Source organism: Canis lupus, chromosome 10, assembly GCF_011100685.1.
Source record: "Canis lupus familiaris isolate Mischka breed German Shepherd chromosome 10, alternate assembly UU_Cfam_GSD_1.0, whole genome shotgun sequence".
In the NCBI taxonomy this organism is placed as follows: Eukaryota; Metazoa; Chordata; class Mammalia; order Carnivora; family Canidae; genus Canis; species Canis lupus.
Window position 1 is genome coordinate 26,762,121 of NC_049231.1, and position 21,618 is coordinate 26,783,738.

Consider the following 21,618-nt stretch of genomic DNA (forward strand, 5'->3'; position numbering starts at 1 on the left):
CCCGGACTCGCTCACTCACCCCACGCATGCACACTCTTGGCCGGAGGCGATGCTGCGCTCCGGCGGGCGGGCGCGCAGAGCGACGGGCACGCACTACCGCGGCCGGGTCGCGCGCCCGCCGCCGCCACGCCCGTGCACACGCGGGGCACACGCGCGCGCACCGCACACACACGTACGCCTGGTCCCCGAACACGCGGCCTGAACACACGTGCGCGCACACCCACGCACGCACACAGGCACGCACGGCTCCTCTACACCCAGCCCCGGGGGCCCACCCCCGCGCAACAGGTGGGCGCACCGTGGGTCCTGGAGCCTCGTCACCGTCACCCGCGTAGTGGCCGCGGTTCCTTGCTGGGCCCTAGGAGGGAGGGCAAACAGGGACCCTCCCATCAGATCCCCGCGTCGCAGCACCCACTGTTTTTTGCTTGCTCGGGTCAGCTTGCCTCCCCTCAAACAGTAAACAACCCTCTGAAATTGCTTTTTTGCCGACCACCCCCAGGAGGCGGAAAATAGTGTTGATGCGCCTGGGGGGCGCTGCGGTCCAGAGCATTTCTCCCTCCAATCGGCCCTTCTTTGAGCCTCCAAGACTGGAGGACCCACGCCGCTGAGGGGGCTCCCACCTGGCTGTTCAGCCTCCTCCTTGCTGCTACCAGCATGTTCTGGAGAGGCTGGGTGACAGCTGGGTGAGGCTCTCCGGGGCTTGTCCTCCCCATTTCCGCCTTCCTCCAGCACCTCCTCCTCCTTCCCCACAACTCCATGGGTATGTGTGTTTGGGGGCACGCTATGGCACAGAAGCCGGTGCCTCTCTCCTTACTGTAATCACAGGGTCCTGGAACACAAGGCCCTCGGGAACCCACAATTGTGTGGTGCTTTGCACTTTCTGAAAGAAGCACTTTTCATGCTAAGCCTATGTCTGTCTCATGCTCTCATGAGGCTCTGGGGAGGGTGGGGGAGGAGACATAAAGGGGAAACCCATCCACATGGGGGTCAGTCGAGGAAGGAAGACTCCAGGAGAGCTTGCTGCTGGTCATGGCCTTGGAGCTGGCCTTGTCTCTGGCATCAGCCTCAGGTAGAGGCCTTAGCAGCTGGGAGGGAGGGGTGGGAGCTCTGATGGGGAGCCCAGCAGTGGGTCCGCCAGGCCTAGGAGGTCCCATCTCCATCAGCTGAGCTGGCTTCCGGGGAGGGTAACTCCCACTGTCATGTGATGCCTCCCGCCTCAGCACCCTTCTGCCGGGAAGGAGTGAAGGGGGCCTGGCAGCCCTTTACCATCCAGCTTCTTTCTGGTTTGTTAATGGCCTTAGGTGGTGGGGGGCCGACTTGCTGGGTTCCCCCAGCCCTAGAAGCGTCTGCAAGTTTAGGACCCAACAGAATTTACAGGCTCTGGTACAAAACCTAGAAGAGTTGGGGGGAGATTGATTCAGCAAGAGTGGTAGAGAGGTGTTTGCCCTGGGCTTCCTGGGTCCCTCTCAGTCTCTCCTCCCACCTCCCCCTGCCCCCATGTCTCCTCTAGGACAGCTCTTCCATTTTCTGGTTTATTTATTGTCCGGTTTCCCTCACTAGTCTAAACTCCACTAGAGAGTTTGTCTTGGTCATCACTGTCTCCCTCTTAGAGCATTGTCTGGTCCAAGGTGGATAATCTATAAATATTTGGGAAAGGACAGTGGATATGGGGGTTGGGTGGTGTGGGTGGTGGCAAAGAAGGACCAGACATCCGTCTAGCGCTTGCTAAGTGCTTTATAAACGTGTCCTCGAGTAGTCCTCACCCTCAGGGCAATGCAGCCAGGCTCCTCTGCCGTCAGGCAGGCATTCTCATTTGAGCCCTTCCCCCCCATCTTGAGAGACAAGTCTGTCTTTCTTTCCCACATCTTGGGACTTGGGCTGCCAAGATTGGACAGGACAGAGGAAGAAACAGAAGGAAAATCAGACTGCAAAGATTCTGTGTATATTGAGCTGGGCCTCTGTTTCTGCCCCCCCCCCCGCCCCCCCCCATGTGACGATCGGATTAGCTCAGAGTTCTCTAACAGCAGAATTCCCCAGCCTCTCTGGAAAATGCAGATTCCCGCTGCACCCCACCACAGTGCTGGGAGTTGGGCCGGCCGGGGATGTGGGGGGTAGGATCGGGGTGGTGGTAGTGGGGGACAGTGACTGTGATGGGCTGCCCTGGCCCCTCTTCCAGCCTTAACAGTTTTTCTGCTCCAGAGAGAGGTGGCCAACCCAGTGTGGGGCTGGGCTAACATTCAGGCGGGGCGGGAGGGCCCAGGAGCAATTGGGAAGGGAAATGCTAGGTGGGAAAGTCTGGTTCTAAATGGCTTCTGTGGTCTGCCCAGAGAAGGTTTCTTCAAAGGGCTTGGCTTTGGCATCGAATCTAAATCAGGCCTGAGACTGTCAGGCAGGCAGGCGCTCCAAGGCCTTGTCGGCTTCTCCCTCCGCCAGCCACAGACAACGCCCCTGGTTGCTTGGGCTGAGCCTGTGTCATCTCCCTCAGCGGAACGGCAGGCCGGCTGGGGAGCATATCTGTGTGTGCAGCTGGGGCCCTGGGGGAGGGTGGGGTCCAAGCCCCTTTGATCTGCCAGCCTGGCTGGGAGCAGGTAATTCACCTGGCCTCACGCTAGCTCGTGCCCTTCCTACCTTCTGCAGCTGGCGCTGGGGGTGGGGCGGGGTGGGGAGGCGGCTGTTTGCCTTGGCTCCCATGGCTGGCTGTGCCCCAGCTGCCTTCTCACCACACCCTTGCCCTGTCAGGAACCCCAGGCCTGAGATCTGGGGCAGCTGCATGAGGATGCCGTGGCTTTTTCCCTGTGCACCTAAGGAGGGTTCTAGAACCTGTGCCCACGAAACCCGGGCTCCGGGCTGCTCACCCTCCCACACCAGGAGGGGCCTCTGACCCCGAGGAGCAGGTGCCCATGTGAGTCTCCCCTAGGGCACTGCATCCTGGAGCTGACCGCAGGCTGAATCTCCCTATCCCTCACCCACCCCCAGCCCCGGAAGGGACCCGCCAGCCCACACGGCCCCGGGCAGTGCCAGTGGGGGCTAGGGTGCCATTTCCTGGGGCCCAGCACAGGGGATAATGCAAAGCCGCATACTCTCCCAGGGCAGGCAGCTCTCCGCCCACCAATTGTCTTCCTCAAAACTGCCCTGCACTGCTGGCCGTGGGCATGTGTGCTGCTCGCTGCTGCCCTCAAAGGAGCCACCCGAAGGACTGAATTGGCCACAGTGACAGCTCATTAAGTACCCGTTATTTGCTGGCTGCTCTGCGAGGTGCAATTATGCCTCCCAGTAACACCAGTCAGGTGTTCCCAGCCTCATTGAAAAGATAAAGAAGCTAAGGTTGTTACAGCCTTAATCCGAGAGGCCAGGTTTCCTTGGCAGCTGAAGCCCCTCCCTGCTTTTCTGTGTTCGAGCTTCTCAGCCTCTGCACCGTTGACATCTTGGGCCAGATGATTCTTTAGTGTGGAGGGTTGTCCTGTGCATGGTACGATGTTTAGCAGGATCACTGGCCACAGCCTACTAGATGCCAGTAGCGCTCTCTAGTTGTGACCGCCTCAGCCATGGCCAGTGTCCCCTGAGGACCTCCCCAGCCCCTGGTTGAGAACCAATGCTCTGAGACATCTGTTTCCAGAAAGCTCCACAGTGGGCTGGAAGGGGGTGGGGTGTGGCTCTGCTATTGTTGAGGAGACCTGTAGCCCGTTACTTACTTCTCTAAGCCTTTAGCTTCCTCATCTGGAAGATATAGGTAAATAGAGCCAGCTGCTTAGGATTGGTAGTTAGTACAGCATTGAGCTCAGTGCATGGCTCATAGTCAGCACTTACTAAAAGTTAGCTGTGGTATTATTATCAAATCCAGGGGGCTCTTAGTTCTGGACATCCAGTGGCCAAGTTACTAGAAACATGGGCAGGGATGGCCTCTCTGCTTGGAATGAAGTGGACTCTTTAGGAGGCAATTTGCATAGGTGGTGGTGGTGGTGGTGGGGTAACCCAAGTGGTCTTCCTGGTGGAGGAGGTAGAATCATACAGGAGAGAACCTCAGTGAGAAGGGGGATAGTCCTTCATGCATTTTATGAGTGCTTCTTGAGCACCTACTGTGTACTTGGGCTCTTTCCCACCTCCCCAGTCTGTCCTGGGCTCTTCAGCATTCAGCCTGGGAGGGTCTGGATCTGTTTCCATAAAAATCGCCTCTCTTGGGTGGTAGGCTGGGTCTGGGGCATCCACTAGCCCTACTTGGGGTCTGTCCACTCTGCCCCGGCTGGCAGCTGCAGCCACCTCTCCAATGGGCAAAGAGGTCTTGGCATGAGCGCTATATGCCATTTGGTACTGGGCCTTTGGACCCTCTCCTGGGGGGTTAAATTTTATTATTTTTTTTGTAGGGGGTTAATTGAATCATTACTATACAGACAGCCTGGGAGCCCTCACCCTTGGCTTTCCTCTACTGCTTCTCCTACCACCACAGGCAGAATTAGAATTGAATCAAATGTCTTTGACCCCTTGATTCACAGATGAGAGCCAGGACCAGAGAGGGGCAGTGACCAGCCTGGGGTCACGGGGTGGTTAGTAGCAGTACAAGGGTAGAATTTAGTTCCCTGGACTGCCAGTTCTGGGCTTGGCAAAACCCTCAGAGGAAGTAGCCTGCCTTGGTCTTAACTGGGGACCAGCCGCCTGCCTTCCGGTCTGTGGGTAGAGCCCTGTGTCCACATTTGGAGATACCAAAGGCAGGTCTCTCTCTTAGAGTAGGAGGAGGCGGAGCGCGGTAGAGGTAGGGGAGTGAGAGGTAGCTGAGCTGATGGCCTTCTCATGTAGCCCTGGCTCCCCAGCTTTGTAGCCATGGACCCTGAAGGAAAGCCCCCGGTTGCCAGCCAGGCTTACTGCTAGGGCCCCAGCCTTCCCCGCCTGGAGCCTCCCGGCAGCCCTAGACACCACGCAGGATTATAAGCTCCACATTCAAATGAAAGAACTCAGCTCAGGGGTTTCAAGGAATTCGTTTTATTTATATTATATTATATTATATTATATTATATTATATTATATTTATTATTTTATATTATCTTATCTATTCATTAGAGATACAGAGAGAGAGAGGCAGACACAGGGGAGGGAGAAGCAGGCTCCATGCAGGGAGCCCCGTGTGGGACTCGATCCTGGGACTCCAGGATCATGCCCTGAGCTGAAGGCAGGCGCTCAACCGCTGAGCCACCCAGGCGTCCCAAGGAATTGGTTTTATCTTTTTTTTTTTTTAAGATTTTATTTATTTATTCATGATAGACATAGAGAGAGAGAGAGAGAGAGAGAGAGAGAGAGAGGCAGAGACACAGGCAGAGGGAGAAGCAGGCTCCATACCGGGAGCCCGATGTGGGACTCCAGGATCGCGCCCTGGGCCGAAGGCAGGCACTAAACCACTGAGCCACCCAGGGATCCCCAGGAATGGGTTTTAAAAGTGATCTTACCCACACTCTACCCTGGCTTCAAAGCCGGCCTGGGTGGCCGGAGCCGGATGGAGATGGTGAAACCCCTGGAGGAGGTGTTCCTAGACACCCTGATAACTGTTTGGGGAGTGAGAAACTGGTCCATCACCAAGCTCCTAACAGAGCTTTTGGAGTGAGTCCCCCGGGGCTGGCCACAGGGCAGATGACCCCACCCCATCCCCCACTCCCACCCCTAGTCAGGCCAGGACCTCAGCCTATGCAAAGCCAATCAGAACTCCAGTCCTTGGAGTGTTCTGTGAACTGACTAGAGCAGGAGCTCCTGCTCCCAAATATGGAGAAACTGAGGCACAGAGTTAAATAAGTCAAGTCTGCCAGGACTCCCCACCCAGGGCTCCTTCCACAGGACCGTGCCATCCTGTGTCTGTATGTGCACATGTGTGTGTGTGCATGGGTGTGAGTTTGGACATGAAGCAGCGTCCCATGCATTTCCTTTGTCCTGAGGCACTGGGTGTCCAGATTGGGCGCTCCTTCTCAAGACTTCTGGCATCAGCCCCTCAGGTCTCCTTGGACCATGAGGGACATGGCCGTGACCTTCCTATTGGGCTGCTCTCATGTCATTGTGAGGCCTGTGGTTTCCCTGGAGGAAGCTGGGCTCCGAGTGGGGCCTGTTAAAGCACTTATTAAGTTTCAAGTGTTTTTGGTAACAGGCCAGAGGGGCTCTAAAAATAGGGTTTGGTTGGGCATGGGGCATGGGTAAGCTTTCAGGTTTCATGTCTGTATCTGAGGATTCCCTTCTCTTTTGAGCAAGAGACTAAATAGATTCATTAGTACCTGGAGCCCCTGAGACTGGGCAGCACCTCCAGCATTTAGGAAACACCTCATGTATCCAGGGAGCTGGGAGCACAGGCTCTAACATCAGAAAGCCTTGGCTTTGAATGTAGGTTCTGCTGATCATTGGCTGGAGGACTCTGTTTTCTAATCTGTAAAATGGGAACAATAAGTCTCCAGTGACAAATGCTGGCTATCATTGGCTGTCGGGTGGGGAGGAAAAGCAGAAAGGTGGTTGGAGTCTTCTGGAACCTGTGGTGTGATGTAGGAGACAGAGGTATATAACCCAATCCTTCTCAGAGCAGGGCTCTTGATTGGGGGTGGGGTTGGGCATCTGAGCTGGGTCTTAGAGGCTCCAGCAGGTTCTGGCTCCCAGAACTTTGTGCTTTTGGTCATCTGGCCTGGAATCTGGTCCCTGCCTGTGCCCCCAGCATGACTGTGCATTTGCCCACAGCCGAGAGGCCCCCCCCTGTGGGGGGTTTTCCATGGGAGGGTATGTGTGTGGCGATGAAGAGGGCCATGGCTGGAAAACCCTCAACCCCAGCTCACCTGGCCCCACGGTGTCTGCCTGGCAGGGGGACCCCATTCCCGAGGAGCTCTACGAGATGCTGAGCGACCACTCGATCCGCTCCTTTGATGACCTCCAGCGCCTGCTGCACGGAGCCTCCGTAGGTAAATGGAACCCTTGATCATTGCTCTAGGCCTCCACTGAGTCCTGGGGAACTGGGAGGGGCAGGGCGAGGGGCATCCTCCCTTCCTCGACTTTCAGAAAACTAGAGGCCTGTGACTGTCCTGGGAGGGCTCGGCCACACCTATGCGGGGCAGGGCCGAGAAGGTGGACGGGTTGGTACCTGGGATGTGGGGTGTGGCAGGAGAAGCACCCACATGTGGCTCTGGCTTGGTGCACGGGGTGGGGTGCCAGGAGAAGGAGGGCAGGGAAAAGGTGCCCAGGGCATATGCCACATGTGGATCCAGGTGTGGACTCAGCCAGGGGGGTGGTGCCGAAGGAGCCATCTCCCTGCCTCTCTGGCCGAGGGCCCAGTCTGTAAGGTCTCCTGGGGACACCTGGCCCAGACCAGCGGGCAGCCCTGCCCTAGCCCAAGAGTGCACTCAGCGAATGGGCACGTGCTTGGTGGCACACACGTGGCAGGGCTGGCGGGCTGGGTCGGGAATGTATTTATAAACGCTGTCTTCAGAGCAAATTCCATTCTATTCTAACCTCTGGCCTGTTCCCTAGAGCCCTGGTCAGCACCCCCCCTGCACCCCCAGCTCCCCTTCCCTCTAGGGTTTTGTCTCTTTGTCACTTTGTAATCCTTGCCCAGACTCCTATCTACGGGGGACAGTGTTTCCTGTCTTTGTTTCCTCTCCCCGTTGGGCCCCTGGCTCCCTCTCAAAAGCATTCCCGGGCCCTTTCAAACCCGCCTGTGCCGGGGGCTGGCGAGGCAGGCAGGAGGGGGCCCCAGCTGGGCCCACCTATTGTTCTCTGGGCCCCCCACCCGACGTCTCCCACACCCCCCACCCCATGCCCGACTGGCCAGCCCTGGCCAACACAATGGGGCAACTTCCAAATTTAGCCTTTCTGCAGTTTCTTTCCAAGGCCCTAGGCCCCCACCCTCGGACAGCCCCTACACACCCCGGCTGGGGGTCGGGATTGGGGACAGAGGTTCTCAATAGCGGGCCTGTTTCGAGGCAACCATGTGGCTATTTTTTCCTAATCAACTTAACCTTTCCACAAAGCACATCTTTTCCCCCATCTCCTCTCCACCAGGGACATTCCAGAGATGGCAGGGAGAAAGGAAGGGAGCGAGAGGGACAGACAGACAGGCTGACGCAGGAGCAGTAGGCTGGATGGAAATGCACCAGTTGTAGGACCGGCTCCTCCAAATAGGACCCCTGGGAGCCCACACAGAGGAGGGGGAGCTTTGTGGTTGGCAGGGCCAGGGGGAAGGGGAGACACCTCCCATGGCAGTGGTGGCCACCACCAGAGAGGGATGGATGGCTCCAAGGGGCACCGATGCCACCAAGATGAGGACCTCCCAGGCTGTGGAAAGGAGCTATAGTCTATGACCTGAGGGAGAAACGGACAGTTTAGGGCAGACACCAGGTCAGAGGTTAGAGGGGAGAGGCAAACCCAATGAGACACTGGGAGCTAGAGCAAGACCTGGGCCTGCAAGGCCTTGAGGTACTGGCACCCCCATCCCAGCAGACTGGCTCCCCACCCCCACTGCTCTCCTTCCCTCCTCCCTCTGCCTCAGCTGGGCCATTGTCCGGGGCTCCAGAAGGGCTGTGTCCAGGGCATGCTGGTCCCCCCGGGGATTCTGGGAATTTCTCCATTCAGCACTTCCTATGGGAACGCTGGGCGGAGGGGCACTGGAAACTGGCCTTCCGAGCTCTGGGTCCTTGCCCTGCCCTGGAGGCTGAGGAGGTTCGCTTACAGTAGCAAAAGGGAAGGGTTATTTTTAACTCCTTTGACATGGGTTCTGTCCAAAAATGTGGCTGAAGAGCCCCGAGTGGGGCTGAAGGCCCCCTCGCCAGGGATGCAGTCAGTGCCCCACCACCCCCTGAGCCCCATGGCCACTCTGGGGTTGGAGCTAGGACCCTCAGGTTTACTGGGAGCTGTTCTTTGGAGTAGAGTACCAGTGAGGGGTGAGAGGCCACCTTCCTGCCTGCCCCATATCCCCCTTGGAGCCCCCACTCCACAGTCAGATCAGCCAGTGGTTATCAGAATGCATCTGACTGTGCCTTCTCCTGCAGACGAAGACGGGGCCGAGTTGGACCTGAATTTGACCCGATCCCATTCTGGAGACGAGCTGGAGAGTTTATCCCGAGGGAGAAGGAGCCTAGGTGAGGCTGCAGATGAGAATGGTTGACCCCTCCACAGTGGGAGCCGGACAAGAAGAACTGGGGTGTGCAGCCAGCCCAAGGCTCTGGGCTGCCCCATTCATCACACCCCGAGGACTGAGTTGAACCATGTAGAACAGCAGAACTGGAGGAGTTGAGTCATCATGCCCCATCACCCAACAGTTTCCTAAATACAGCGTTTTTAAACTCATTTGTTCATTCCTTCAACCCTAGAGATAAATATTACTGACCCCATTTTATAGAGTTGGAAACTGGGGCCCAGAGAGGGTAAAGCCATGGCCAGAGTCACACAGCGAGCAAGGGATAGGGCTGGGATCCCGGCAGCTCTTCTCACTTGAACCCAGTGCCATCCTCATGGGCTGTGTGTCTCTTCTATGGCTTAGGGCTGCAGCCTGGGACAGCAGGCAAAGCTTGGCACCTGCCTAGGTCCCATAGAAGCCCTCCCAGGGGAGGCCAGTGACTGCCCTAAGCCCCTCCTCCTCCTCTCTGCCCAGCTGTAGTCCCCAAACACTGTCGACAGTGGCTAGGGGAACATTCAGATAGGAGTTGGTGGTCTGAGTTCAGGTCCTCACTCCAAATTTGGGCAGCGAGTCAAGCCTCAGTGTTTCTGTATGGGAATGACTGCAGAGCCCCAGCCTGGACCGGACACTTGCTGTCTGCTGCTCACATCACTCCTTCCACCTTCAAGTGCAGTATGGGCGCTGTCATCCCCGTGCCACAGATGGGGAGACAGACTTTGAAAGAAGCAAGGATGTAAGAATAGATTACAGTGTAAAAGGGCAACATGAGAGTGGTTACAAAATAATAAGCGAGCGGGAGCCAGGAGCCAGGCAAGGGCACAGATGTGTGAGATCACAGAATGAACTTGAGGGCTGGCCGAAGAACACGGACATTCGTGCCAGGCCAGCACTCCCTGAATGACCTCACTCTATCCTTGCAGCAGTTCTGGGGTGTAGATCTCATGGGGAAACTGAGGCTGAGGACACCTCAGCAAGCCATCCCAATCCCACAGCTGATAACAGCCAGGGTGCGCCATCGCCCCCCACCCGGGGTGGGGGGAGTGGTGGGGGTTGAAGGAAGTGGGACCCCGCTGGGCATTTCTGGGGGAGAGCAGTCCCCGAGGTGTCCCGCTGGGCGGACCCTCCCGACCATGGTCCCCCTCTTCCTTCAGGGTCCCCGACGGTCGCCGAGCCGGCCATGATCGCTGAGTGCAAGACCCGCACCGAGGTGTTCGAGATCTCACGGCGCCTCATAGACCGCACCAACGCCAACTTCCTGGTGTGGCCGCCGTGCGTGGAGGTGCAGCGCTGCTCCGGCTGCTGCAACAACCGCAACGTGCAGTGCCGGCCCACGCAGGTGCAGCTGCGGCCCGTTCAGGTGCGCAGGGCGCCGCCGGCCCGCTGGCCCTGGCTGGGGGCTGCGGTGAGGGGGTCTGGGGGTGGGGGGCTCCAGCCTCCATAGGGGCGGAGAGGCATGCCTTGGGGCGGGGGGCTCTGTCCAGGTAGGGCCGCGGCAGGCGGCTCTTGGGACAGGTGTGCCGAGGCCACCTGTGAGCCCTCCAGGCCACCCAGGCTGCTGTACCCAGAAGCCGCAGGCAACCCCCCTCCCCCAACGCCTGGCAGGGTGGGGTGTAGGACATTATGTGAAGGGTGCTGTCTCCTTTCTCAGGGATAAAATCCCCAAATATTCCTTGAAGAGAGCTGTCTGCAAGCATTTATCAGACACTCAGAATGTTCTGGGCTGCTTGGTTTTCCTCCAAACCTGTTCAGAAGCCTTGCTGTGTCCTTAACGAGGAGGGTGCAGAGACCCTCCAGGCAACAGGCACAGCAAATGCTGGGGAAGCCCCCAGCGAGGGTCAGAAAGCTGAATCCTGCCTGCTTTCTGGAAGCATCGGGTATGCACTCTGACTCAAGGCACATTCTAGAATAGAGGCGGCCCTGGGGAGCTCTGGGTCTCATGCTGGGCCAGGCCGGGCCAGAGAAGCCTCAGCTGCCTTCTGATTCATGTGGAAAAGCCCCTTGGGTCAGCCTCGCCTCCACACTGACTCAGGCGGGGCAGAGCTGCTGGGCAGCGAGCTCACCTAGGGCTCAGCCCTGGCTGGTGAGCCCCACTCTTGCCAACAGCTCCACCTGTTTTGCCACACTCCCCTCCCTGAGGTCAGCTGTGGCTTTGCCCCGTGCCCACCACCTCCATCCCAGGCCTGGGCCCGGTGCCCAAGATCACAAGTGTCACTCTCTCCTGCACCACCCACTGTCATGGTATCTCCTGTCCCCTGCGCTTCCAGCTCTGTGGATGGACACCTGACAGCTGACCTCCCCCTTCCCGCCTCCCTCCTGGATAAAGCCTCCCCCCACTTCCTTCTAGACAACCATCTCCCGCCTCTGCCATAGTCCCTGACCTTGGCTGGCGCTCCGGGAATGAGGACACCACAGGCCCTACGCACAACCCGGAAATGCCTTTCTCCCTCTCTGGGAGCTCCGAGGGGGCTGCGGCCAAGCTGGAGGCCAGGTCGGGAGGGCTTGTTTTGATGGAAAAGCTACGAGAAGGGCAGAGGGCAAGGTCCTGCCATTGTTTAGGCCAATGTCGCTGTCCACTCCCGGCTTTCGAGGAAAGAGCCCTGCAGGGGACACTGGGGTGGGAAGAGCAGGCGGGCGGGCTCCCTCAGCCCCTGCTTGTGTGGTCTTACAGAGGCACTTGGATGGTTCTGTCCTCCAGGTGAGAAAAATCGAGATTGTACGGAAGAAGCCAACCTTTAAGAAGGCCACGGTGACCCTGGAGGACCACCTGGCGTGCAAGTGTGAGACAGTGGTGGCTGCTCGACCCGTGACCCGAACCCCGGGGAGTTCCCAAGACCTGCGAGGTAACCGCTGGTCCAGGGTCTGTCTCTGAATTGCTTAGCTGGGCAGCTCCCTTCCCTTGTGGCAGCTGTGGGGGAAATTGGATCAGGCTTGCCCTTGGTTAAGTTCATCTGAAGCTTTCTGTCTCACTGAGAATAATCCAGATTCCTCCCCTGCCTGCGAGGCTTTACATAAAGGCTTTAGCCCCTGATTGGTCTTCCAGCCTTGCTGCCAGCCATTCCCCCTCATTTATGCCACCCCAACCAGCCCGACCTCCTCAAGTGTCCAAATATGTGTCTGCCTCAGGGCCTTTGCATAAGCTGCTTTCTATCTGAAATTCACTTCTCTCAACTCTTCAGAAAGCTACTTGTCTTCATTTGGGTCTCAGCTCAGAAGTCACCTCCTCCTAGAGGTCTGCCCTGACTACCTTGTCCAGTGCAACTCCCATCCCCATCTTGCTACCAAAGCCCCCTACTTTGTCGAACAAGTACATGAAATGGTGAGACAAGAGGACACTCCATGGATATTATCTTCAGATATTTGACAACTCGTCCTGGGAATGAGAAATCAAACTAATTCCCTGTGGTCTTCAGGGGGGTTAGGACCAGGGGGGAAAAGCCACTGGAGGGAGATTTTAACTCCATATACCAAAAGCTGTTCATCAGCCAGGGGGCCAAGAGGGAATTATATGCCTTGTGTGGTAGTGAGCTTCCTGTCCTTGAAGATGTGTAGGTAGAGCCTGGGCAACCCTGCAGCAGTGATGGACAGACAGAGTTCAAGCATCGGTTGGCTGATTGGAACCAGAGTTCCATTTTTCTCTTTTAGAGTTCACAAAGTCACAATTTCTGGGGCGTGGTTTGACCTGAGTCAAAAGGGACCCCAAAAATGATCTGATGCAATTGCCGGGTCCACTTTTTACAGAGGAGGTGCATGAGGCTCAGAGAGGCTGAGGTCTTGCCCAAGGTCACACAGCCAGTCCCAGGCAGGGGTACAGATAGAGTCTCGGTATCCTGAAGTCCTGCTCCTGGCCCTTCCCTCACCCAGACGGCAGTCGCTGGCTCTTACCTGCCTTGTCATTTTCTTTTCTTTTTTTTTAAAAGATTTTATTTATCTATTCATGAGAGACACACACAGAGAGAGAGGCAGAGACACAGGTAAAAGGAGAAGCAGGCTCCATGCAGGGAACCCGATGTGGGACTCGATCCCGGGCCTCCAGGATCCACTGAGCCACCCGGGCTGCCTTTTCTTTTTCTTTTTCTTTTTCTTTTTCTTTTTCTTTTTCTTTTTCTTTTTCTTTTTCTTTTTCTTTTTCTTTTTCTTTTTCTTTTTCTTTTTCTTTTTCTTTTCTTTTCTTTTCTTTTCTTTTTTCTTTTCTTTCTTTCTTTTTTTTTTAAGAATTTTACTTTGTTAGAGCTAGCTTTTCTTTTCTTTCTTTTCTTTTCTTTTCTTTTTTCTTTTCTTTCTTTCTTTTTTTTTTTTAAAGAATTTTACATTGTTAGAGCTAGAATGATCCAGAGAGATGACCTCACAAGTCAGTGGTTCAGTGTCATTGAAGAGCTGCTAGAGCAGAGAGAGCTTAATGGACTTAATGAAGGTGGCACAGTGGCAAAGTCTAGCCCAGAAGCCAGGTCTTGTACTGTCTAGTTCTGTGTTCTTTAGGCCGTCCTGCTGCCTTTTCTCCCTCGAATGTTTATAGTAAGGATCAAGAATTTAAAAAAAATTTTTTTTAAAGATTTTATTTTTAAGTGATCTCTACACCCAACATGGGGCTCGAACTCACAACCCTGAGATCGAGAGTCTCATGTTCTGCCAACTGAGCCAGCCAGGTGCCCCAAGGATCAACACTTATTAAGTTAGTATGATTAGAGGAGCATTAAAAAAAAATCATGAAAAAGAAAAAAAAAATCATGTATTGATTTTCAATAACTTTCTGGTGGTAGAGAACAGAACATCCTAGAAGCAGGCTTGTCTCAGCCTCTTCATCCTGTTCTGAGAGCAGAGCTGAAGCATGGATGCCCTGGGAAGGTCGACAATTCGACAGCTCCAAACTGACCTGTTGTAATTGACATGATGGGTGCCTGGGAGGCTCAGTGGTTGAGCGTCTGCCTTTGACTCGGGTCAGGATCCCCGGGTCCCGGGATCGAGTCCCACATCAGGCTCCCCACAGGGAGCCTGTTTCTCCCTCTGCCTGTGTCTCTGCCTCTCTCTGTATGTCTCTCATGAATAAATAAAATAAAATCTTTAAAAAATTGTATAAAAAAAGTTAACATGAGACAACGTGGAATAATCGAATAGCATGGAATAGTAATAATAATTAACACAGATTTCTAGTCAGGACAGATATTCTTCTTTATGTTTAAGACAGGGTTCTTTTATGTGCTTTTGCTTCATGTGATTTTCCAAGCAGATTTTGGAAGGCATGGTCAACTGATTAATATGTAGATTACATAAAGGCTTGCCACGTCAGCTCAGCCATTTGGCCCTGCATGACAGTCCCGCGGGCAGCTATCCACAGCCCGGCTAATAAGGCTTGCTCCTGTGGCCTCTGTGATGCCAGTGTCAGACCTCCTGGGCTCGAGACTCTGCTCTGTCACTCATGAGCTGCATGAGGACCTTGAGCTTTCCCAGGCTTTGTGCAGCCTGGGGTCCTGCTGATGACCCCTTCTCTGGAGCCCAAACTGCGGGCCCTTTAGTGGCCCTTCTAGGTGTCCTCCCTTGAGGGAGATCTGAGACCTGCCTGCGTCCTTACACTGCCCGTTTGCAGAGATGAGCTAACTGCCCCATGGGAGCTTATGTCTGTAAGGTGGGAAGTCAGCATTGGCCCCAAAGAGCTGAGGGGGCCAGGGCAGGCTCCCAGGGCGAGCTGGGCCTTGAGCTTGGCAGAGAGAGCTTTCATGGCCAGGATATCCACCTGGGAGCTCAGGAGGAAGAGACCTAAGTGGTAACCTTGACTGAGGCTCACGAGCACTGTGATGTACAGGCCAGTGGTTGGAAGTATGGACTCCAGAGGCCGACTCCTAGGTTCAAGGTCCAGTCTCTCTGCCTCAGTTTCCTTATCTGTTAAATGTAGATACTTGTACCTGCTATGAGAATAAAGGAGCTTAGAACGATTCCAGGTGTAACGGAAGCGCTAGCCAAGGGTTTCTGGCTGTTTCCATGTGTTATCATCTAACCCGAGGTCCAGGGCTGTTGCTGGCTCAGTTTTAACGATACAGAAATGGAGGCACAGAGAGTTTATATGACTTGCCCCAAAGCACCCCACTAACACCTGGGAGAGCCCAACTTTGAACCCCGGGGGGTCTGGCCCACAGTTTGAGCTCTGGCCCGTCCACTGAACTGCTCCTTGGAGTGGCGAGGGTCGGGCGATGACAGGCACGGGGACGGGGGGCCTCGCCCCACGGTGAAAGTGTGTGGTTCCGTGGGTCCAGCCCCTGCCCAGTGCTCCCCCATCGCAGGATGGCAGGGGGCTGAGAGGCTGGCAGGAGGAAACCTCGACAGGAGGGCCAGGGAGGAAATACGAAAGTGAGTAAGAGGAGCTCCCGTCTGCTGATCACTTCTTAGTCTGATCTTTGGCGTAAGACAACACGATTTTATCCTCTTCCTTGATTCATGGGGGGACTGGGCTCCGCCTGGCGGTTCTGCCCGTGTCTCCTGGGGTCACCGTCCATGGGCTGCGGGGGCTGCTGGGCCCTGGTCCCTCTCCTGCCATCCACGTCGTCTCCTCCCCACGTGGCTTCCCTGGAGGAGTAGCTAGACTTCTCCTGCACGGGGCTCCCCAAAGCAAAGTGGGAGGAGCTGCCAAGCCGCTGCCTTCTTTTTTAAAGATTGATTGATTGATTTTTAAGAAGATTTTATTTATTCATGAGAGACACAGAGAGAGGCAGAGACACAGGCAGAGGGAGAAGCAGGCTCCCTGTGGGGAGCCCGATGTGGACCCCGGGATCATGCCCTGAGCCAAAGGCCGATGCTCAACCACTGAGCCATCCAAGTGCCCTTTGAAGTTTTACTTGAGAGAGAGAGAGAGAGAGAGAGAGAGAACATCAGCAAGGGGAGGGGCAGAGGGAGAGGGAGAGAGAATCTCAAGCAGACTCCCTGCTGAATGCAGAGCCTGATGCAGGGCTCGATCCCAGGACCCCAAGATCATGACCTAAGCTGAAATCAAGAGTCGGCCGCTCAACTGAATGAGCCACCCAGGCGCTCTAAGAGCTGCCAACCCTTCTTAAGGGTTTTGCCTGGAACTGGCACAGCACCACTCTGCCTCATTTTATTGGTTAACAGATCCGAGTCCACGCCAGGCTCAAGGGGAATGGAAATCAGGAAGGTCGTTGGGGTAAGGCCAAGGAACTTAGAGCCAGAGTGAATCTACTCCCCTGTGTGTACGCTGGTAGACTGCCATTTGTTCATCTTACCAGTCCTACAGGGTAGGCAGTCTTATCCCCCGCATTTCACAAATGGGGAAACTGAGGCACAGAGTGGTTCAATAATGGTCCCTAAGGCACGTGCAGCTGGTAAGCAGTGGAGTTGGGATTTGCACCCCAGGAGGGCTGGCTCAGACTCCCACCCCTTCTTTCAGCCCAGGAGGTCTGGAGAGGTCTCCGGCAGGTGTTGGTGGAGAGCGATACACCCTTTCTGGAGGCTGCCCACCTGCTGACAAGACCTTTCTTTCTCTCAAGCAGCCAAGACACCCCAAACTCGGGTGACCATTCGGACAGTGCGAGTCCGCCGGCCCCCCAAGGGGAAGCACCGGAAGTTCAAGCACACACATGACAAGAAGGCACTGAAGGAGACCCTCGGAGCCTAGGGGCATCTGGAGGAGATTGAGGGCAGGTGAGGCCTGAGGGGGACCCTGAGGCCCAGGCCCCTGGTGTTTCTTCTCCCTGGCTTGTGGCCTGGGCCATGAAGGGGCTGGGGACAGGTGATCCCACAAACACAGAATCCGGGCTCTAAGCCTGGATCCCCTCCCACCCAGTTTCAACTGAATTTTCCCACGGAGTGGGCAGGTGTGAGGGGCTTTGGGGACCCCAGTCCAGCTGTGTCACAGCATGCCCTAAGAGAATGGGAAATCAAACCCTCAACTTCCCCAGCCCTGAGCGATGATGGAAATCGGCTCCCCGACCCTGGCAAGGGAGGTGTGTGAGCATGGGATGGAGCCCCTGGGCTGTGTCTGACCCCCTGTGTCCCCTCTGCTTGCCCAACAGGGTTATTTAATATGGTATTTGCTGTATCGCCCCCATGGGGTCCTTGGAGTGATAATATTGTTCCCCTCGTCCGTCTGTCTCGATGCCTGATTCGGACGGCCAATGGTGCTTCCCCTCTTCCGCGCGTCCATCCGCCCACCAGCGGGTCCCCTCACTGGCCGCCAGCACCTTGCCCAGAAGCTCGAGAAGGAAACGGAGGACCCGAACTCCACTGCTGGCTTCCTCCGCTGACCCCAAGGATCTGGGATAGATGCTCAAGAGAGACCCACAGGCTCGCTGCTCCCCAGCTCCCGGCTCGGGTCCCACCTGAGTACCGTGGGCTGGCCCAAAGCCTTGCAGGTGGCCACGAGGCCCTCGAGGCATGGAGGGCCTGCCTGGACCCGGGACCCCAGGCCAGCTCCGAAGGGACACCTGCAGATGGGCCAGGTGGCTGAGACCACGGGGAGGGGAGTGCAGACTGGAGAGAAGCCCTCCCACAGCGCCCAGGCCCAGAAACTTCTCCCCGGTCCCGTCCACTCACAGTGGCTTCCTTTCATTTATGAAATCTCTGAAGACGTGGACTCCTCTGGGTGGGCGTGGCCCCAGCACCAGGCAGCCAGGTGCCCCCGCAGGTGGGTTAGAGATGAAGTTTGCTCTGGAGCCGCCGTGGATGGTGACCTGGGCATTCACTGCCTCCTTTCACTCCCCCCACCCCCGACCTTCACTTCCTCTGTTTTTTTCTCTCTACCTCCACCCTGTATCTTCCTCTTGTCCTGGCCCTCAGTCTGCTCCACCGAGGGACTCTTGGACTCCATTCTGAGGCCATGAATAACCCCACTCATGCTCCGTTAGGCAGAAGACCCGGGGTCAGGGCAGCACGGGGGCTGCCCATCCTATCCCAACCCAGCCAAGACTGCCATGTAGGTTTGTGCAGGCTGCACACTGCACAAGGGCCCTGCCTACAGGGATCATTGTTCATACCATAGAACGTGGCCAATTTGTGTATTTATTAGGACAGTTTTCTGGCAGATGGAGAAAACCTGTCTGGAGAAAGGGATCCTTTTCCTAACTGACAGCAAGGCTCTGTGTGGACCAGCTGCGCCCTGACTTAACCAGTGGCTTGGAGTGGTCGGATGGGAGCGAGCCCATGTTGGGTGGGGAGGCAACACTATTGTCCAGCTGGCCTCCGTGTTCCTGGGTCCCCAGCTCAAGCGGTTCCCCTTCCAGGCAGGTGTGAAAAACCCAGGAGAAAGTCTCCAAGGGAGGGGGTAGCTCCTGCTTTCCCCTACACACTCCCCCCCCCCCATATTAGATTCTTTTGATTTCCACTTCTGGTGGCTTCTTCCAGGAAACCAGCTCATGGTCTGGGAGTGGGGGAGAAAAGAGAAATGATCCCCAGGTCTCCCTGGGGTGGGGTCTGAGCTCCCACCTTCCCCCCCACCTTCTACTGCACTTTCCTCCCTACCCCACGTCCAAAATCTGCTTCCTTCAGTTTGTAAAGTCGGTGATTATATTTTTGGGGGCTTTCCTTTTATTTTTTAAATGTAAATTTATTTATATTCCGTATTTAAAGTTGTAAAAAAAAAAAGATAACCACAAAACAAAACCAAGTGAATCCACCGGAGTTCTGTCTGTTGGCCTCGTGCGTGACAGTTACACTTCCCTTATTGGCAGGATTTACCCACAGCCTATTATGTGTTCCCCTGGCTCTGGGAAGTTCAGGCACATGCTCATGTACATGCTCACACGTGTGTGCATACACATGTGGGCCCCTGTCGGGGGGTGGGTAAGAGCCATACAGCCTGTCCTATAAATCTTGGTCCTGCAGCAGCTCCTCACACCAGACCACAGGTCTCAGCCCTGTGCCTGTCGCTGGCAGTGACAAAAGATGGGTTTTCTCCAGCGTGAGGATCCCCATAAGGGCAGCAGATCTTCGGCAGGTAGTGGGGCCGGCTGTGGTGAGGGGGTCCCCAATGTGGGAAAGGCTGGAGGAGCTGTGGATTTCAGAGGAAGCATAGCTGAAAGGTGGATCTGAGCTCAGCTCTTACCCAGCTGTGTGGCCTTGGGTGAGTCATAGCCCCTCTCTGGTCAGAGCTTCCTCTGAAACACAAGAAGATGACCAGATTCTGTGCTTTCCCTTGCCTGCAGAGACTTGGGCACCAGCCCATGAAAAGGAATCTAAATGTATTCTGGGTCCCGCTTGTGGGCAGACTGGGGCTGATGGGGAGCCCCAGGAGGTGGGGGGTCTGACTCATCCTAAGCACAATCTAAAACTGAAACCATTTTGCCCCCATAAGTAGTGATCTCCCTGTCACTGGAAGTATGTAAATGGAAGCTGGGTGACGACTTGGCTGAGCTTAGACTGAATGACACCTGATTGAGTGATTGGTTAACTGAGTGACTCATTCATTCATTCACTCACCTTCTTGAGCCCCTGCCTTGTGTCTTTCTCTAGCAAGGGCTTTTCTAGCAATCTCCTGGTCCTACACTTGGGAAATTGGACTCCATCTGTGGTGGTGGGAGGCACAGGTCAGAGGGGTTTAGCTGGAGACTGAGCCTGCCTGCACAGCTCTGTAGGACCCTCCCTCTCCCCCAAACCCCCAATGTCCTGTGTTCCCAGGGCACCAGAGAAATCTCTGGCTGGAAGGACAGGGGAATAAATCCAGTAGGAGGTGGAAGTTAGGGGGCCGCTGGAGGGCTGGCATCTTGAAAGCGGCCAACTGCTATGCTGTTCCACGTACAGCTGCAGGAACTTCTCCGGGGAATGTGGAACGGAACTTCCCTGCACCACCCCGCTCCCCGATGCCATCTCCAGTAGCAACAGTGCCAACCCTGTGTGCTTTTCGGGGACCTGGGGGGCTCTCTCTGGGTCTTAGAACTGCCAACCTAAAATGGCATTCTTCTAGATACCCCGCTGCTCGTGAGAAGGCATTCCCTTCTTCATCCCTTTCTCTGTCCTTGACTGTGATATAGACATGACGTCTGGTACTCAGCAGCCATGTTGAGCCAGGAGGTGAAAGCCAAATACTGAGATTGGTGGAGCAAGATGGAAGGGACTGGGTCCCTGACACACCTCACTACCTAGATTAGGAGTTTTTATTCCTTTTTTTTTTTTTCCAAGTAGGCTCTATACCCAACTTGGGCCTTGAACCCATGACCTTGAGATCAAGAGTCACATGCTATACTAACTGGGCCAGCCAGGCACCCCAGGAGTTTTTACATAAGAAAGGAAGAAATTAAAAAAAAAAAAAAGGAAGAAATTTCTTTCTGTTTGAGCTACTTTTATCTTGAGTTTTCTGCCCTCTGTAAAAGGATCAAATCCTGATAATAGCCTCCTTCTTTCTGAGAAAGAGAAGATGTGGCCACCAGGCTGGTCTGGGCATTTGGCATCACCTTATGAACTCTTCTCCATTTGAGGCCTGCTCAGATCTCATTTCCCCCTGAGGAGCCTTCCCTGCCCCAGCCGGCAGCTGTCCTCCCTCAGCCAGAGCCAAACTGGAGCCCTCTTTAAAGGGTTAGCGTTTACTGCCTCCAGAAAATAACAAAATAGTGAACACTGACAGCGTATAAAGTAAAATATCTGTGAAAATACAGGGTTGTTTTAACGAGCAGAGGGGAAAACGAACAGGGACATTATGGTGAAGGGGCTTAGGGCATTGAGATCACGTAGCTCCTCACTGGCTGGATCCCAACAACACTTTCCTCTGCTGACATCATATCTGGTGTGTCTCCACCATTCAGAGGAACCCCAACACCCGTGCATCGCCTGGGTTATAGTCTCATTCAGCTGCGTGATCCTGGGAAAGCCCTGCTCCCTCCAGATCTGGGCCTCAACCCTGTGTGCTTCCCTCCCTTTGGGCCTCCCTGTAGGTATCAACCTTTCTGACGGAATTGCCCCCAGCCTCCAGAGCCCCCCTTTCTTGCTTGCTTTGTTCATCTTCATGATGCTTATCCTCATCTGGCTCACTCTACACGTACATCATCCTTGTCCCCCTTCCCACCACATATTGGAACCGTCACATGGAGGTATTTTGTGCATGACGCTATACCCAGAGCCTAGGATACTGCCTGGCACTAGGTGCTCAATCAATGCCTGTTGAACAAATGAACAAAAAAGTGTGTTATTGGGGTGGCCAAGTGTGTCTGTCTCAAGTCACAGCTTGCCTGGCTGATCTTTATCACACACTATGTTGGGCTAGAAAATTGCAGACTTTGGCAGTGTCACTAACTGCAGATAAGATTTTTCTATTTCTCAGCTAGGTCCATGCTTAGCATTGCATCTTCCTTGATTGGAAGATCCTGGAGGGTTAAAGGTCATGTCAAACCCATCTTCTAAGTCTATTTAGTCATTATCTCTCTGTGTGTCTATGTTTATCCATCCATCCATCCATCCATCCATCCATCCACTTAACCACCCAGCCATCCATCAACCTACCGCCACCCATCCGTTCCCCGCCCATCCACTCACTCACTCATCCATCCATTTGTCTATCCACTCAT

General features: G+C 55.1%; 2 protein-coding genes and 1 non-coding gene across 3 annotated transcripts in view; 1 reads left to right on the forward strand and 2 right to left on the reverse strand.

Annotated features, from left to right (window-relative positions):
* The window catches only part of LOC102152176, a 26,526-nt gene extending 26,402 nt beyond the window's left edge, over positions 1 to 124 (reverse strand). The window contains exon 1 of the transcript XR_005365577.1: positions 20 to 124. The gene's annotated coding sequence lies outside the window, so the exon portion shown is untranslated. The remainder of the gene's footprint in view (positions 1 to 19) is intronic.
* Positions 1 to 16,770, forward strand: part of PDGFB (platelet derived growth factor subunit B) — an 18,333-nt gene extending 1,563 nt beyond the window's left edge. Inside the window, exons 2-6 of the mRNA NM_001003383.1 lie at positions 6,818 to 6,914; positions 8,997 to 9,086; positions 10,276 to 10,481; positions 11,820 to 11,964; positions 16,615 to 16,770. Coding sequence (NP_001003383.1) covers positions 6,818 to 6,914; positions 8,997 to 9,086; positions 10,276 to 10,481; positions 11,820 to 11,964; positions 16,615 to 16,742 — 666 coding nt within the window. The 3' untranslated portion in view covers positions 16,743 to 16,770. The remainder of the gene's footprint in view (positions 1 to 6,817; positions 6,915 to 8,996; positions 9,087 to 10,275; positions 10,482 to 11,819; positions 11,965 to 16,614) is intronic.
* On the reverse strand, positions 13,697 to 13,769 carry TRNAE-CUC. The gene has a single exon. It is a non-coding gene; the product is annotated as a tRNA-Glu (tRNA).
* Positions 16,771 to 21,618: the final 4,848 nt, after the last annotated feature.